Genomic DNA, 17,374 nt, shown 5'->3' with positions numbered 1-17,374 from the left:
ATATAAAATGATTTGAAATCCCTGAAACAAGTAAAAAAGAATAGTTGAAAATAACAATTATATTAAGCAACAATAAACCTGGTTTATTGTTGCTTAATATAATTGTTATTTTCAACTATTCTTTTTTAATTATTCTTTTTTACTTGTTTCAGGGATTTCAAATCATTTTATATAATAGACAATGGAAGTCCGAACTAGTGAAATTCATCACGAAACATTGTCAATCACCTTCAAACAAACGAAGAAAAGAGAATTGAAACTTTCTACTGCAGTACTGTTACTGCAGTAACGTTAGTTACAAATAAAAGTGGTAAAAAAAATAGAAAGTTTCAATTCTCTTTTCTTCAGGAATAAGTTTGTTGCAGATGACCACCCCAGGTTCGATGTTTGTTCAAAGCAGTTCCTAAAAACACAACTTCGTTAGTGATGACTGAATACCATTAACTATGTATGAATCACTGCTGAAGTCTCCCCTAATTAATGATTTCGATTCATTCGGAATATGTTTGTTGCGTTGACACCAAACACTGAATTTGTCGACTACGGTAATAATTTTTTTGTGATAATTTTCCAGACGCAATAACTGCAGTGCCATCAGCAAACATAGTTGTGATATTCTGAAAAAAGATCAGATCACTCATGAAGTTGATGAATAGCAGTGGTCCTCGTACAGAACCTTGAGGTACTCCTAGTGTTGCGTCTTTGGGACTTAATTATACTCCACTGCAACTGACTATTAAACTGCAAACTGCACCCAGCTTAGTAAATTATCTGAAAAGCCTTGGTCTGCTAATTGAATTACAAGAATTTCTGAAGATATTGTGTCAAAAGCAAGAGTGTCACAACCAGTTTGTTAAAATCAACTTGTGTATACTTGAAATTAAATAAGTGGTATGAAGCCGATTCAATCGATTTATTATTCCTGAAGCCATGTTGACTGTTACTGAAAACATTGTTTCGATTCATGTAATTCAAAATTATGTTATTAACGACTTCCTCAAACAGTTGAGAGAGAGCAAAGTAAAGAAAATATGAAAGCCCTTAAAATACATTTTCCACTCTTTTCAAATTGAAGAATGCCTAGGTTTGCAGACCTCATTTCCAATTGTAAGTGATTGAATAATCTTTGATTAATTACTCCTGCGAGACAAACATCTCATAGCCTGCAGTATCATCACGAAAGAGAGAAGAGTTGTATTGCATGCTCTCCTAGATGGTATACCTTATCGTATCTCAGATTCAACTAGCGCATGGTAAATGGTTTTTGCTGTACGACAACCGAGCTCATTAGAAACTACTCTTACCACATAACATCTGGAGACTATCTTTCTCTTGACTTATCTGACATATCGATGAAGTTTATTAAATAATAATATCGACTCTCGTTGTTGGTTAAGGTTATCGAGGTTGCTTGTGATGTTTGGGTATCCAATCAAGTGGAGAAGGTAGAATCTAGCAGCCTCAGGGTATGCTTAGAGGTGGATATTTTGTATATCTAATATTACAAAGATACAATTTGACCTTGATAAAGCATTAAAAGTTGCTGAGGTGTCATGTCTGCCACATTTAAGCTTCTCTGATAGATAAACGAAAAAATACTCTATTTGAAACACCTGCTTTTTCCTGTGGAAACTGAATCTTACAGAAATCACTTATTTCTCATTTCCTGGCTTCAGTCAGTTGTAATTCTAGTGACATTTTTCACATTTATCTCGTTTAAAGTTGTGTAGATTTTCACTTGAATGATAACTAATTAAATTATCGTTACCTGGGTGTACCTCTATTATCCTTCCTAGAGGCCACTTACCGTTTATGGAATTGTCTATCACTAACACTAGATCGCCCACCATGATGTAAGCTGAGTTTGTCTTCCATTTTGTCCGTTGCTGGAGACATGAGAGATATTCCTTCTGCCATCGTTTCCATATATCCTGTTTCATTTTTTGAAGATGCTGCCAACGAGAAAGGATGTTCGTCTTGGTGTTGGAAAAATCTGCTTCTTCAATTCCTGTAAATGAGTCTCCAAACAGGAAATGGAATAAGAGGATTTAAGTCTGATGGATCATTGGAGAGTGAGGTTATTGGTCTGGAGTTAATACACAACTCAATTTGTGACAAAATTGTAGCATACTCTTCAAATGTCAACAGAGTGTCACCTATTACCTTTTTGATGTGGTTTTTTACGGATTTGATGGAAGATTCCCATAATCCACCAAAATGAGGGCTCCTGGGGGGAATGAAATGCCAAGTTGTTTGTTGTTTGGATAATGCATTAGCAATGACTTCAATGTTTACTTGATTTAGGATAAATTGATATAACTCTCTCAATTCATTGTTGGCTCCTTGGAAATTTGTGGCATTATCACAATACAAATGCCTACAAGCTCCTCTTCTAGCAGTAAAACGACGAAAAGCTGCTAAAAAAGCTTCTCTACTTAGATTTGACACAAACTCGATATGGATGGCTTTCGTCACAAAGCAAATGAAAACTGCTATGTAACATTTGGATTTCTGTACCTTTCCTCGTCTATGGCTCTCTTTGATGTACATTGGACCACCATACTCTACTCCTGTAGTGCTGAATGGTGTGGTTTTTTGGAGTCTGCGCTCAGGTAAATTTCCCATTTGTTGCCAATGTGTTTTTGGGGATGTGCGGAAACATCTGACAAATGATCTAATAACCTTCTTCACGCCGTTTTTTCCTGAGATAATCCAATATCTGAGACGCAAGTTGCAAAGAGTAGTTTGTATTCCCGCATGGAGTTGTTTTTCATGTTCATGTTTGATGAGAACAAGGAGTGAGATGGTGCCTGGGAGATAAAAGATACCGGTGTTTTTGTAAAGGAGAAACATTTGCATTTTGAATTCTTCCACCTACTCGCAGGAGATGCTTTTCATCAATGAACGGATTCATGGCTAGAATCTTGCTTGTTTTTTGAAGTTGTTTTCCTTTAACCAAATGTGCGATTTCATGAGAGAAATCTGCTTGTTGGGCTATTTTGATTAACTGTATAGTTGCTAGTTCTAGCTCTTCTACGGAAAGCCTTCCTGAGACTTTTTCTTTATTCTTCACATTCGAAATGAATCTTAAGCACCATGCTGTAATACGCTGCAATCGAGTGAATGACAAGAATTTTTGGAATATGAATGACTCAATCGTGACTGAATGAGCAAAAGTCTTTTCTTGCTTTCTTTCTAGGTCTGTAATATTGAAAAAATTATCTGAATGATATTCCAGAGGTTTTGGCCAATAACCTTCATCCTTGCTCAACCAAGAAGGTCCATTCCACCACAATGAATTGTGAATTATTTCACTGGCATATTTTCCTCTGGATATTAAGTCAGCTGGATTATCTGTTCCTGCTACGTGCCGCCACATCTTTATAGACGTCAATTTCTGAATTTCACTTATTCGATTGCCCACAAATGTTTGACATTCACTTGGAGCCATAGCGATCCAGGCTAATGTAATTATTGAGTCAGTCCAGAGGTGAATTGCGTGTAATGGCATTTTCATTGCATTTTTTACTTTATGTAGAAGTTGTGAAAGAAGTACCGCACTAGAAAGCTCCAGTCTTGGAAGAGCGATAAGCTTCAAAGGCGCTACTCTCGATTTTGAGGAGAGTAGGTGAACAGAATGATTTCCTTTGACATCTGTTGTTCGACAATAAATGCAGGCACCATATGCCACTTGTGATGCGTCGCAAAATCCATGTAGCTCAATTCTGATAATTCGATAATTTTCTCGGAATGTGTAATTTATTGATGATGTTGAGTTCTTTAAGATATTTTTTCCATGAAACCTGTATTTCTATAGTGACTGGCTCATCCCAAGTGCCGTGATTTTTCCAAATTGCTTGCATGATTATTTTGGCCTTTGTAATAATCGATCCAACTAGACCCAATGGACCAAAAAGCTTAGCCATTGTAGATAAAATAGATCTTTTTGTGATGTTGATGGAAACTTCTGCATTTGATACAACGAACTGGAAGATGTCCTGTTGGGAGTTCCAATACAATCCCGATGTTTTCATCATAGCATCTGGATTAACTGCCATCATGAACTCATTTGATATTTCATTTGTAACTCTTTCTAATACCTTGTTACTGTTGCTTCGCCATTTTCTCAGCTGAAATTGTGCTTTGTTGAGCATACCGATCACTTGCTTGGTTTTCTCAATTGCCTCTGATTCAGTTGCAAATCTGTTTAAAAAAAATCTGTTTAAAATCTGTTTTTCCGTCAACCAGCTGTCGCACCCCTACGTACGACAACCCTCAGAAGTCGAAACTTGTGCGAGCCAAGGATTAACGAGTTCTTACCTTTCAACGTGTGATTCCTAACACGGTGATCATATCATATCATCCACATAAAAATCTGATTTGATTATGTCAGCGGCTACTGGATGATTGTTTTCATTTTCGCAAGCAATTTGATGAAGGCTCCTACATGCTAAGAAAGGTGCTGTTGTTGTACCATATATGACCCTTGAGTAGTTTATACATCTCAATTTCATTTTTGATATCATCATGCTCCTTCGACAGAAATGTTGATTTTTTTTCTGTAATTTCAATGCCTCCAGTAACAAAACAAAATGCGTTAAATTATTCACAAAGGATGAGGTTTTTCTTTGCAGAGATTGAATGATTGGAAGTAGGAATCTAGACAAGTTATGAGTGGTTCAATCTCTGGAACTGATGATTGGTCCGAGTGGAACATCCTTCCGGTGTAAATTCAACATTTGATATAAGGACATTTTTGAGTACATTGATATGCTAAACTAAAAGTTACTATCGAAAATACTAATCATTCAAGGCATTATAAAATTGTTTGTTATATTTTATTTCTTTTGAGATTCATCATGTTGGATCAACTATAGTGTGTAGCACTATTATCAGCTTTCTTGCCTTTGATTCCCGAGTATTCTGGCATTCAGTACAAGGTCAATCTATTCCTGTGCATAAGTTCCTTCGTTCCTCACGGTATTCTCAAACCAGATTGATAGTCCGAGTGAATCCTGGCTGCTTGTAAGAATATTAACCCACTCATTTCGTTGAGAACCCAAATCAATATTCCTTACACATTGAATATACTTGCGCCTAGAAAATTGATCATTAGTAGAGTAAATTCCAGTTTCTGTCCCGTGTTTGGCATCAAAGTTTTTCACCCAAGATTTCAGGTCTTTGCATATGTATATATCATCTGTCATCCCACCAAATTGAAAATATATTGTTCAATATAACTTTTTTATTGAGAGAGCGATTATTTTATCTGTCGACTGTATACACATTTCTGATTGTAAGTGCACTTGTATAATAATCATCAAACAAGTAGAAAAATGATGCATGCAACACACTGTCATATCTTCAACAGATTCACACGATGTTTCTATCAGATACAGTGTTCATTTGAGATGAAAAAACAATTCTTGAATGCGGTATTTTATATCGATACTTTTTTATTTATTACGTTGTGTAGCGTTTCTCAGATTTGTTTTCATTTCATTCAAAAATGTTTAGTATACAAATTACGAAAGAACTGATTTCTGCTCAGTTTAATATCTGTAGGTGAAAGTAGTTGTTTCAGATAACTTTCTTTTAGTTTTTCAACATTAGATAAGTTTCAATAATGAGTAATTCATTGTTTATGAATTGTTCTGTAAATTTATTAAAATTCTTGTTAACATAACTCTATATATATTGAGTGAACACTAGATAATATTTTGTCAAAGTTTTGATTCAATTCTTGTATTGATCCAGATAGGTTTGAAGTTATCAATTGGATCCTTCATAGTATGCTCAATGAACTCCAAATTCCAGTTATAATCAATCAATACTATGGTGTGAGTCCTGAAAAGAATCACAATCAAATACATTGTTTCACACAACAAAATCACTGAGTTATATACCAGTAATAATTTTTGGAAAATACTACCTGGTTCCATAAACTGGAGGGTCGGTTCTGACGAATATTGAGCTGAGAGATTCAAAAAGTACCGGCTGTCTTTTTTGTAACTCTAAATCTGGAAGATGTCTACAAAATGAAACATATTGTATACAATATACACAAGTTAAGATTCATGAATTGAAATTCATTTATTCAAATTGCACATTGAATTCCATCAGGTATTCCAAAGCAGTCTTCCAAAATTTTAATTATCTGATATCTCAACTCAAGAGGACATTTTCGATTAATGAATTTCAAATGAAAACGGCCTTATAAAACCCGATAATAAATTACCAGTTGATAATTCAGTTCTGAAACACCATACAGCTTACTTACTTATCAGTATTTTTGAGCAAGTCTATCAATTCTTTCTCTAGGCAGTCTTTGCTGAGATTTTTGTCTAAAATTTCAATAAACTGGTTTCTTCCTGCTATAACTTTTTGTAGAGGAATGTATGTTGGACTATTTCCAAATCCTACGGTATGTTTTCCAGAATAGATGGATTCTATTTTTGGAGTATTACTATAGTGGTAAGTTTTCACATCAGTTTCACTAAAATTGAGATTCATTTATGGATTGCATTGTGTGCACACTACTCCTTTGAAGCAGTATTTTTCAGTGAAGAAATAAGTCGTTGGAGAAAAGTACTATGTATCCAATTTTTCTAGAAGGTAATGGTAGGTATGTTGTCTACTTGAATTAATTCTCTTGTGAATAATGAAATGGTAGAATGGTCAGATATTTGCTACAACAAAATAGTTTAATGCTAGATCATTTAAATTAATTTTGGCAAAAAAATCTCACAATAATTAAACAATAGCACAAAATGTTGGAAAGCAAAAAATAATTATGAGTGATTTCTTCACAACGAAGCCGTACCTTAGTTCAACAGCAATTAAATTGAATCCATTAAACCTTTTTTTTCCTAATTGTTTCACATATTGTGGAAAATCTTGAGAAGTTTCCAGATAATTATTCACAATAGTTCCTCTTCCACTAGGATTATCAGTTAATTCTCCGGTAATGTTTAAGAGAGCAGAGAGGCAGTGTTTCTTAGATTCACCAATCTCCTTAGAGGTAAATCCTAGCCACCTCCCACCTTCTCTTCCCTTTTCTAAATCTACCCCTTGGAAAGAAAACATATTTTCAGTATCTAGAATCATCTCAACTTTTGAACGGTACATGATAGTAAGGGTAGACAACATTTAAATGAAGATGCATACATTTTAGTACCCCTTGATAAGGAAAAACATTAGTGTGCAACGTCATACACAGAACACGGAGCGATATATATATATATATATATATATATATATATATATATATATATATATATATATATATATATATATATATATTACAGCACTCAATTTTTTCCAACAGAGTATCGTAACAATATCAATCCCCTATCATCCATGATAAGATGCAACTCTGCATTCCGTCTTTTCAAAGGGTTGCAAGAAATGGAAATAACACTTTCATGGAAGAGAATTGTTGTTGAATTCTATGTATGAAATAGAACCGCATTCTGTTTTTGAAATATTATTGAGTAAAAGAAAATAAGTCTGATGACACATTCCTCAAATTTTAACAGATACCAGGTAATGGTTGGTGAGAGGATAGTTACTCTAAATAACAGGAAATGATACAACATAGGTACTTTTTTTTGATTTAATGTATGTATTTATCGCAAAAAAAACTTGATGATACATTCGATATAAACTATGAAGCCTAAGGGGGTGGGATAACGTGATAATGTGATATTAATCATTAATGAAGATTTCTGTCAATATTTTACAACATACTATTCTAAATTCTAATGCATAAATAATAATCTACTTGATCAAAAATTTAAAATGGTTGTATCCACAACTAATTAAAATGAAACATAAGGAATCGTTAAGAAGGAAGAGTTAAGTCACGCCTGAAGAAGTTATTGCATAGCCAATCACGTGTTGCATTTTTGTAAAACTGTTTAGTGAAAATCTCACAATAAAGTGTTTCTTGAATACGTTATGTATCTTCATCAAGTACCGACCGATTCCATCACATATAAAAATAGTTATTCTATTATTTCAAATAACAACCTTTTACCACAACCTTTTTGAGAGCTGACAAGTTATGGGAAATATATCATCAGGGTTCTTTGTTGCGGTAAAACATATACTTATTGAAAATTTGATTCGGTACTATTCCACTGAAACGAGTAAATCGATTATTTAAAGTTCCTAACCCCATAAGAGACCTATCAAAGTATATTTTCAAGTTGAAAACATATATTAGGATTAGAATGCGGTACTATTGCCCTGAAACAATTATTTAGATTTACTACATCCCCCAACCCTCACTCGAGGCCTTACAAACTACATGGAAAATATCATCAGGGTTATTTATTGAAGTTAAACATATACTTGATCTATTCTGAGGATATTTTGTCCTTTGATGATTTTTGATAAGGTGCTTTGTTTCTAACATACGGAGCGAAGAAGAATTTCGACAATAACGCTTTATTACCAAAAATTACATGTAATGTTTCTTAATCTACAAGAACTGTTGAAAATGACTACTCCCGCTCGGATTCAAGAATCCAGTTTTCTCCTCATCGACTCCCGAACTCTTTCAAAAACACCAGGATCGTTTCTGATTGCGTTACACCCAGCAATTATCTGATTTCTCAAATCTTCCACTGGAGTGGTATAAACTAATGATTTGTTATAATGTGGGAGCCCAAGCGGGGATTTCAGGATTTACTAAAGCGCGGCAGATTAATATACAGGGGGATACCTTGTACCCGGTTAAGTACCTCCACCAAATATGAGCCCCATATATAAGGCCGCCTGTGAGGGGTAAAGGATCAGATTAGTAAAAAAAATCATCAAAAATTCTCGAGCGCGTCAGATTAAGGTAGGGTGAGTTAATTACCCGCTAAAAAGTGTATAGCTGCGTGCAGCTGTGTGATACCTATATTTCCCTCTCCGAGTTTCTATTCCTCTATTCTCTAATCACTTTTTCTCTATGTATTACTCTCTCATTCCGTCCCACTCTGAATTCTGTTGCCATGACGCCATCACAGCTGATTACAGAGACTCGTTCGTGATAAAGATAATGATAAATTAATCAATTAATTGATGGTGGCTGTAGCCGTTACTACGTGGTAGGAAATCATAATGAAGAAAAGAGAAATTAAACTTTCTATGTTTTTTACCACTTTTATTTGTAACTAACGTTACAGCAGGTTCGTCCTATAAGGACATTTTTAAACTTATATATTGTATATGTTTGAAAATGTCCTTATATATAAGGACACAATTAGACAAAATTAGGGAGTTATAATTTTTTTCGTCATGTAGGTATTTACATGCGCGAATGACGATAACATCACGTCAATCAAAAGGTTTATCATACACTTCCTGACTATAATAATACCTAATGATGTATGTTTACAAATTTGTTTACTTATACATTTTGAAATGTTTGTGAGGCAATTCACGAAATAAAAAGGTGGCATCCGAAAACTATTTAACATATGTTGAACTTCTGTATCTGGATGCGCAGCAAAATTGTATCCGGCTATGAGAAATGAAATAATTCAAGAAAACATGGATGAACTTTAAATTTATTCTACGTTTCAGCAAGATGGGATACCTCCTCATGGACGACAATTATGTAGATTAGTGGACATGGTTTTTTAGAATGATCCTGATAGCATCTGATAGGACACCTTTGAATTTTTTGTAAGGATTCTTGAAGGTAGCCTGTTCAGGAATACGTGGATAGAACCGGAGGAGCTTACAATTATTTTACCCTAGAAAAATACATAATGTATGAAATTAAGTGAATGAACATTTTGAATATTTATTGGGAGAAATTGGAGTAAGTTGAACAATATTTTAATTTATTTGTATTGTTCGTTTGCAAATTCTTGAAAAGAATATAAAACTGCTGATTTCAAAAACTGAACCAGTGTTGGACAAAAGAAGTACTATCAAATGGGGGATCACAAGATGTTCCTTTCCATTAAAAAAAGTCTCGGTGAAGAGTATAGCTTATGTCATGAAAAACTATTAAAACATATGTCTGTTTACGTAAAATTTGCCCGTTCTTGATATGTTGCCTTGCTCAAAAGTTAAGAGGGGAGGACTTTTTAGTTAACTTGTTTTTTCAATGCGAGGCGCTCCGAGCTTTGCGGAGCTCTGGGCAGCACCTACAAGCCTCTATCTTAATCCATTATTGCCTCAGACTGATGATAAAAAACTTTTTTCCATTGGCCTGTAACTATTTCTTTCGTAAACTCAAAATTTCCAATTTTTGCTGGAATATGCATTTTTTACAGTAAAGCCTATCGTCATAAAAATTGACGCATGTTGATTTTTTTATTCATTTCAATATTGCTACTTATACACCTGGTAACCATTACCTGGTACCGTTAGGTTGAATGTACTTATAATAAGTCCAATAATAATAAAATATTAAACAAATGATCTTTGTGAAAATTGTTTTGAATTACCCTGTGTAAGTAGTTTCCTTCAAACCTCTTTATTACAATTTAATAACCGCCATGTTTGATATCACATATATAATTTTTAATTGAATAGAACTGTCCGATACTTGATGAAAATCCATATTAAAAAACTAATCAATACAGTTTATCATATGATTTTCACTATAGTGAAAATCATACAATAAACTGTATTGATTAGTTTTTTATAAAATTTTTAGTGTAAATAAAGCAATCATTCTAAATCCAAATTATTACGGGTCCAACTATTTTGCAGGTCTGCAGTTCAGACCTGTAATCGTGTAGAAAGGCTGAAATTATTGCAGGTCGGGCCTCCCAGATAAAAAAAAAACTACCAAACAATCATTTCCGACAGAAAATAATTTATTTTCAATTTTGCGATGAATGTGAAATTTTTTCACACACGGTGGGTGGGGGTCGGAAATTTTTCTGTCAGACATGATTAAACTGGTCGAGATTTATATCTGGGAGACCTGACCGGCAATAATTTTTGCCGACATGCAAGATTTATTATTGATCTTACGAGAAGTTTAATTTTTTTTTCAAACTCGATCCGATCTACAAGGTTTATTATTGATCTTACAAGACATTTTTTTTTCCAACCCAATGGGCGGGAATTATATTTTTTTGTCGAAAATAAATAATATGGTCAAGATTCTCATCTGAGAAGCCCAACTTGCAAGACTTTCCTCCAACCTGGAAAGTTTATTTTCAATTATGTGAGAAATGTGAAATTTTTTCACACATGGGATTGGAAATTTTTCTGGTCGAGATTTTTATCTGAGAGGTCTAACCTGCAAGAATTTCTGTCGACCTGCAAGGTTTATTTTCAAATTTGCAGAAAATGTGAAACTTTTATTTACACGGAGGGTGGGGATTGGAATTTTCATTACCGAAATTGATTGATTTGGTCGGGATTCTTATCTTAGAAGCCCATCCTCCAAGAAATTCCGTAGACCTGCAAGGCCGACGGAAAGGTATGTTAAACCCTATGGGGGGAGGGGGGGGGGAGGGAACTTTTTCAGTCGGTGTTCCTTATCTGGGACCTGCAATAATTTCAGCCTTCCTACAAAATTACAAGCGCAATGTTTACTGAGAACAATTTGCTGACCTGCAAAATAGTTCATCCCAATAGTTACGGCATCGGAATATGAGACAGTTCCAAAATGATTATTTTTGTAAATATTACCTCCTACAATATTAGATTCATCTGTAAATGCGTTCCTGGATGGTCTTTTGTAATACTCATCTCTGTTAGTTGCCACAATCAATCTATAGTGTCCCTCGGGGGGATTAGGATCCACGTGCAAAAACAAAATGCACATTTTCAGTTGTCCCAGTTTAGTTTCATAGACCCTTCCAAACCCTGAGCAAACATCAAACAATGAAATTTCCAAAAACATACAATTTTCATGTAAATATACAGTTGATCTCGAGTTGATCCTAATCACCTGTTATAAGATGAAAACTTGTCAATGCAGACAATGAATGCAACGGATAACCTCTTCAGACAACTTAAACATCTGTGACTCATGGTCAAGTCAAAGATATATAGTAGCAAACGTTTCGATTTGAGTTTGAGATAGAAATAACCATGAAGGTTGTAGTCATGGACAAATGTGTGCAGATGGTTTACTGATCCTCAAGACATGACAAGTAATAAAGATAAAGGCATAATTTTAAACAATGGTAAGTGATCTATTTTTGTATTTAGAAATATCGAGATTTACTCACTTGTATTAAGATTATTCTTTTAATTGTTTTTACTAATTCACATAATACCTTTATATGTTTATTTGAATCAGTTTAATTGACTTTATAATGTATTATCTATGTCATTTGCCTAGAACTGGGTAGTAAACACAACCACTTTATTTTCTATCTAAACTAACAAAGTTAGTCAACTCACGTGCTGTCTATTGTAACGGTAACGTAATAGAATTTTGAGCTCAGTATAATTTGTAAAATTTCTAATTTAACCACCTAACGGTTCTTGTTCTATTGAATATGAATGCGAAGTGAACTTTTTTTCTATGAATCTGCGAGAATCTGTTGTAAAAAGACTTCGTCGCCAGAGCGTATTTTACTTTTTTTCATTACCACTATGCTACTCTTATCACTATCTAAACTAATCTAATATATTCTTACTAGTTCGCAAACCTCGCCTTCACAGTGGCAATATTATTTCCATCCCCTGTTGATGAGTATCAAGTTATTTTCAAAGAGCATTATGAAGCATTATGACGCTGTGATGCAATTGCTCATCAGGAATTCTCTCCATATTCCGGAACGGAGAACCCTTTAAAGTTATTATCCTTCCGTTAAGAGAACACTTTTTGTGCGGGGTAGGGGCACTTATCTCTGTGATGGAGTTAAAAAGAGTCCCTTTTCGCTAAGCTATCAGGCTGTTGGAAGTATCATCTTCTTACGCAGACATAATGTTCTTATATGGTAGTGTTAGAAGTTATACGAGGTCTGTTCAAAAAATGAGGTAAATTTTCAAATTTGATTACCGATTTTTTCTAGTCGAACACTCGTCTTGAACATATGTTAACAGTTTCAACTGTTTAGCATGTTTAGTTCCCTGGTGAGAGGCATAAAAGTTAGAAGTGTTTCACATGTTCGGCGATTTTCTGCAATCGAAAAAATGGATCATGGAATTTACATTGATGGAATTGAGTGCTCAATACCACTTGAACTGTTGACAGTGGCATATAGTGATTGTACTCTTAGACAGACATTTTTTTACAAGTGGTACAAGCTTTTCACAGAAGATCGAGAAGATGTGAATGATGACACTTTCCCTGAACGCCCAAGCACATTAACAATCAATGAAAATGTTGAGAAAGTGAAGAAACTTGTTATGGAGAATCGCACTATTAGAGAAGTTACTGAGGATGTCGGCATATCGGTCGGCGTGTGGCAGTGAAGTTCGTTGCAAAATTGCTGAATTTTGACCAGAAAAATCGTCGTGTGAGCATCGCTCAAGAATTGTTGAATGACGCCAACGGCGATCCAGATTTGCTTAAAGGGGTCATAACTGGTTATGAATCATGGGTATATGGTTATGACATCGAATCCAAATCCGATCGTCCCAAGTTCGATGAAATGTCAAGGTTTTGCTCAATGTTTTTTTTCTTCGATTGCCGTGGCGTGGCGCATCAGAAGTTCTTGCCACATGGCCGTACGGTGAACAAGAATTATTATGTTGAAGTTATGCGCCGCTTGGGAGAAGAAAACGTCCGGTATTGTGGAAAAACAATTCATGCCTTTTGAATCACGAAAATGCACCTGCTCACTCGTAATATCTAATTCATAATTTTTTGGGCAAACACAACATCGTAATTTTGCCTCATTCGCCGTATATAACAGATTTGGCTTCCTGCGACTTTTCCTGTTCCCAAAATTGAAGAGACCCATGAAAGGACGGCGTTCTGCGACGATTGAGAAGATAAAAATCGAGTCGCCGAGAGAGATCAAGAACATACCAAAAAGTGCATATCTGAACTGTTTCGAGGATTGTGTGTGTCATTTTTTATTTCTCAAAACGCATAAAAACGATGAAACAATTAAAGACTAGGTGGCTTTTACAAAGTTTTACGGCGATTAAATGCACTGGAGCCGTTCAACCGATGGAAATCAACATATATTGGTTTTCATATTTCACATGAATCCTAAAATTTGGATTTTGAAACTAAGTTTTTAGTTTCTATTATCATTTCTTTTTCTGGAAAATTCAAAATATACCCCTTGTACACCAAGCTCAATCTATAAATTGCCTGTAATACTATGATTTTAAAAATTTTGATCCTAAGCAAATGCTTTTTTTGTATAGTAATCCAAAATAAAATCCAAATATTATACCTTGAATTTAAAAAATTATAGATTTGCACATATTTTAACCAACTACACTTGGTGCACTCGGGATGTAACCCTTAATAATATCTAAGAATATGCCATCGCTCATCTTACTTTTTCAGGGTTTGATAAACAATAATCAGATCACTCAGTAATTAACTATAAAAAATTTTTCAAGCCTCCCTTGTTGTTTCTGTAACAATTGTTCAAATGTTTCGGCTGTCACCTAGATAATTAAAAATACAGGGTGAAACAACATCAATGAAAAATGAATTCTATTCGTTACTGTATTTTACATGTTACATTCAAGAACATGAAAATGTAATGTATATACGTCTGGAATGTTATCTAAAAAAAAATTGAAAAAAAAATCTGAAATGAAAAAATGTATTGTTACACAACCTGAAAAATGAACACAACTCAATAAATAGAGAATCTGCTGAAGTGTAGTGAAGGGCAAAGTGAAAAGTTCACCCCGAAAAGTTCCTGCATAATATAAACCACTCAAGAGTCTAATTAGTCAGTCATTTGTAATCACAAATTCTGCCTACAAATTGAATAATATACTACGAAAAAAATTTAATTTATTCCACCAGTTGTATCGCCAACAGCATATACAGGAAATAATTCTGTGAAGATTCCTGCACTGACACCTGCGCTGACTCTTCGTGGTATTAGCCAGGGGAAGATTTTTTTTCTGATAGTCAGTCAAGACTTGTTTGAACAAATGTATACACTTAACTTTTTTTGGATGGTTTCGGAAAGTGGCGCAAAAATCCCAGTGCCGAAAACCGAACTAGGTTTGTTAATGCTCGCAACAGCTGCAAACTTAGAATAAACGAAAGCGAAGAACTTCACAATCAGATAATTAGGTATAAACTGCTTGCCAATGCCAACGGGTCCAGATCCTTCTGGTCGGTAGCTGAAGCTGTTAATAAAAACTTCACAAAATCTATAATTTCACCACTAACACAAGCGGATGGTTCAATTGCAACGACATCCATAGTAAAAGCGAATCTTCCACCCACTATTCCCACACAGGAATCCACAATGCCGGAAATTACTTTTTGACAACGTCTAGTCAAGCAAGTTTTGAAACAGCTCAATATTTACTAGGCGTCTGGTCCTGATGAAGTAGCCGTCATCGTACTGGAAAAGTTATTAAAGGAAGGGGTTTTTTCCTTCTTGTTGGAAGATTGCTTGCGTTCAGCCTATTCCAAAAAAGGGCAAGAAAAATCTTCCAAATAGCTATAGACCAGTCCCTTTACTATCAGTGATTTAAAAAAATCATTAAGAAAGTCATAAACCACCATATCATTGAATATTTGGAAGGCTTCAACATCCTGAGTGATTATCAATATGGCATTCGGAAACTAAGATCAACAAGCGACCTTCTATCGTATGTCACCCATATTTGGAATAACGCAATCGAGAAACATGGAGAGTCAAGAGCTGTTGCGCTTAATATTTCTAAGGCCTTTGACCGTATGTTGCATGAGGGTTTGTTGACCAAACTTCGATGCTATGGCTTGTCGGATCATTTTTGTGTAGGACTCTCCAGTTTCCTGAAAGAACGTTTTTGCAAATGGCCGTCGATGGATAAATTTCGAATATTTTACCATCAACGCTGATGTTCCCCAGGGATCCATATTGTCTCCAATTCTCTTTTTATTGTATGTCAAGGACTCATTGGAAAAAACCAAGAATATATTGCTTTGTTGACGACAGCACACTTGTCTCGTCATTCCATTTGAATTGTAGGACATCGGCGGTGGGTCTTCACCGGCAGCAGGAGGTTGCATATCTTGATGATGATCTAGAAGTGATTTCGAATTGGAGTGAGAAAGTAACCAGGTTCAATTCAATACTACAAAAACCAAAAATCGTTTTTCTCCAAGAATAAAAATGTCTCCGTACCGGATATAATAATTTCAGGACAAACAATTCCGCTTTCTGCTTCGATAAGTTTGTTGGGGGTTAAAATGGACACCAATATATATTGGCACAATCATGTCGCTGAAATTGCAAAGGCTGCTTCTCAATAGCTTGGAACACTGTTCCGAACCAGAAACCCGTACACACCTCAGCAACTTTTGATGCTTTGTAAAGCTCAGATCAGACCTTCTTTGAAGTATTGTTGTCATGTATGGAGCTCCGCCCCTAGGCATACCCTGAAGCTGCAGGATTCCATCCAGAAAAGAGTCATCCGCCGCCTGATTGGAGACGCAAACATCACTTTCAACCTTGATAACCTGGAGCATCGAAGAAAGGTTAGAGATTTGTCTCTCTTTCATAGATACTTTCACGGGAAGTGTTCAAGTGACTTGGCACATTTGATTCCACCAAGAGCGGTACATACAGAAATACGCGACGGACTGTGGCTGCTGATCGTTCAAGGTTCAAGTCAGTACACCTCAAATTCCACTGGAGAACTGCGTTTATGTGGAATAAACTTTTTGAGAACGTTTTTCCAAATTGATTTAATCTCCAGCTGTTCAAATTCAATGTAAGTTACTTTTTTCATTTCGTAACTTTGAGGGCTCGTAACTTGGTAACGAACATTTTCAGGATCAAAAGTTATATGAAGTACTGGTGATATTTTGACCCCATCTATACATTCCCGGGAGGAAAAGAGGAATTCCAGGGCACCCTGTATAGTATTCAGATATACTGATACGAATAATAAATGTGCGGTTATCCGGTAAATCTGACAATATTTATTCAGAGACCAGCAGTAAGCCACATTATGGTGAATGCGAAAAATAGTTGATAGTTGAAAATAAATGTAAAATACAGACGCTGTATAGACACTGGAATAAGATCTACTGAATGTTTGCATTACTTTCAGCTCAATGTTGTTCTGACTGAATATTATTCATTTAATTGAAACAGAACTCAAACTAGACTGCATAAACTCTTACCCAATAGTTAATTGGGTAATTTACTTTATTTTATTATTTGTTGAAAGTATGAAAGGTCACAGACGGATGTGGTTTTGAATTATTATGTTATGCGATAATTGTTTCCGAAACTACTGTAAAAATTTTCTCTGA

General features: G+C 35.0%; 4 protein-coding genes across 5 annotated transcripts in view; 1 reads left to right on the top strand and 3 right to left on the bottom strand.

The window, feature by feature from the left end:
- Positions 1-2,001: 2,001 nt before the first annotated feature.
- Positions 2,002-2,625, bottom strand: LOC141487017 (uncharacterized). Its single transcript, XM_074185715.1, has one exon. The coding sequence runs from the start codon at positions 2,623-2,625 to the stop codon at positions 2,002-2,004; it is 624 nt and encodes a 207-aa protein (XP_074041816.1).
- A 151-nt stretch (positions 2,626-2,776) lies between these two features.
- Positions 2,777-3,451, bottom strand: LOC141487016 (uncharacterized). Its single transcript, XM_074185714.1, has one exon. It carries the CDS (start codon positions 3,449-3,451, stop codon positions 2,777-2,779), a length of 675 nt encoding a protein of 224 aa, XP_074041815.1.
- Positions 3,452-5,638: 2,187 nt separating this feature from the next.
- Positions 5,639-11,866, bottom strand: LOC111512247 (transport and Golgi organization protein 2). Of its 2 annotated transcripts, none has more exons than XM_074185603.1 (5): positions 11,653-11,866; positions 6,824-7,070; positions 6,281-6,496; positions 5,907-6,031; positions 5,639-5,847 (listed from the first exon to the last, which is right to left on the bottom strand). In XM_074185603.1, exons 1-4 carry the CDS (start codon positions 11,864-11,866, stop codon positions 5,929-5,931), a joined length of 780 nt encoding a protein of 259 aa, XP_074041704.1. In that variant the 3' UTR covers positions 5,639-5,847; positions 5,907-5,928. The 2 variants fall into 2 exon arrangements, with proteins under 2 accessions (XP_074041704.1, XP_023024109.2); XM_023168341.2 differs by having other exon boundaries at positions 5,933-6,031; positions 11,653-11,788.
- Positions 11,867-12,015: 149 nt separating this feature from the next.
- Positions 12,016-17,374, top strand: part of LOC111513418 (protein GUCD1) — an 83,914-nt gene continuing 78,555 nt past the window's right edge. The window contains exon 1 of the mRNA XM_074185604.1: positions 12,016-12,152. Coding sequence (XP_074041705.1) covers positions 12,113-12,152 — 40 coding nt within the window. The 5' untranslated portion in view covers positions 12,016-12,112. The remainder of the gene's footprint in view (positions 12,153-17,374) is intronic.

The sequence above is a fragment of the Leptinotarsa decemlineata genome, unplaced genomic scaffold (assembly GCF_025532065.1).
Source record: "Leptinotarsa decemlineata unplaced genomic scaffold, Ldec_3_MD MMD2_tig00078346_RagTag_RagTag, whole genome shotgun sequence".
Taxonomy (NCBI): Eukaryota; Metazoa; Arthropoda; class Insecta; order Coleoptera; family Chrysomelidae; genus Leptinotarsa; species Leptinotarsa decemlineata.
The sequence above is the reverse complement of the archived record's forward strand: the minus strand, read 5'-3'. Positions and strand labels throughout refer to the sequence as shown.

What these genes read in the sequence shown, in the direction of transcription:
- LOC141487017 (XM_074185715.1), bottom strand. Translation starts at nt 2,625, where the DNA reads ATGGGAAATTTACCTGAGCGCAGACTCCAAAAAACCACACCATTCAGC.
- LOC141487016 (XM_074185714.1), bottom strand. Translation starts at nt 3,451, where the DNA reads ATGGCTCCAAGTGAATGTCAAACATTTGTGGGCAATCGAATAAGTGAA.
- LOC111512247 (XM_023168341.2), bottom strand. Translation starts at nt 11,788, where the DNA reads ATGTGCATTTTGTTTTTGCACGTGGATCCTAATCCCCCCGAGGGACAC. An exon ending in TTAATTGCTGTTGAACTAAG is followed by an intron (nt 6,497 to 6,823) that starts GTACGGCTTCGT and finishes TCTCAATTTTAG; the next exon opens with TGAAACTGATGTGAAAACTT. An exon ending in CCTCCAGTTTATGGAACCAG is followed by an intron (nt 5,848 to 5,932) that starts GTAGTATTTTCC and finishes GATTCTTTTCAG; the next exon opens with GACTCACACCATAGTATTGA.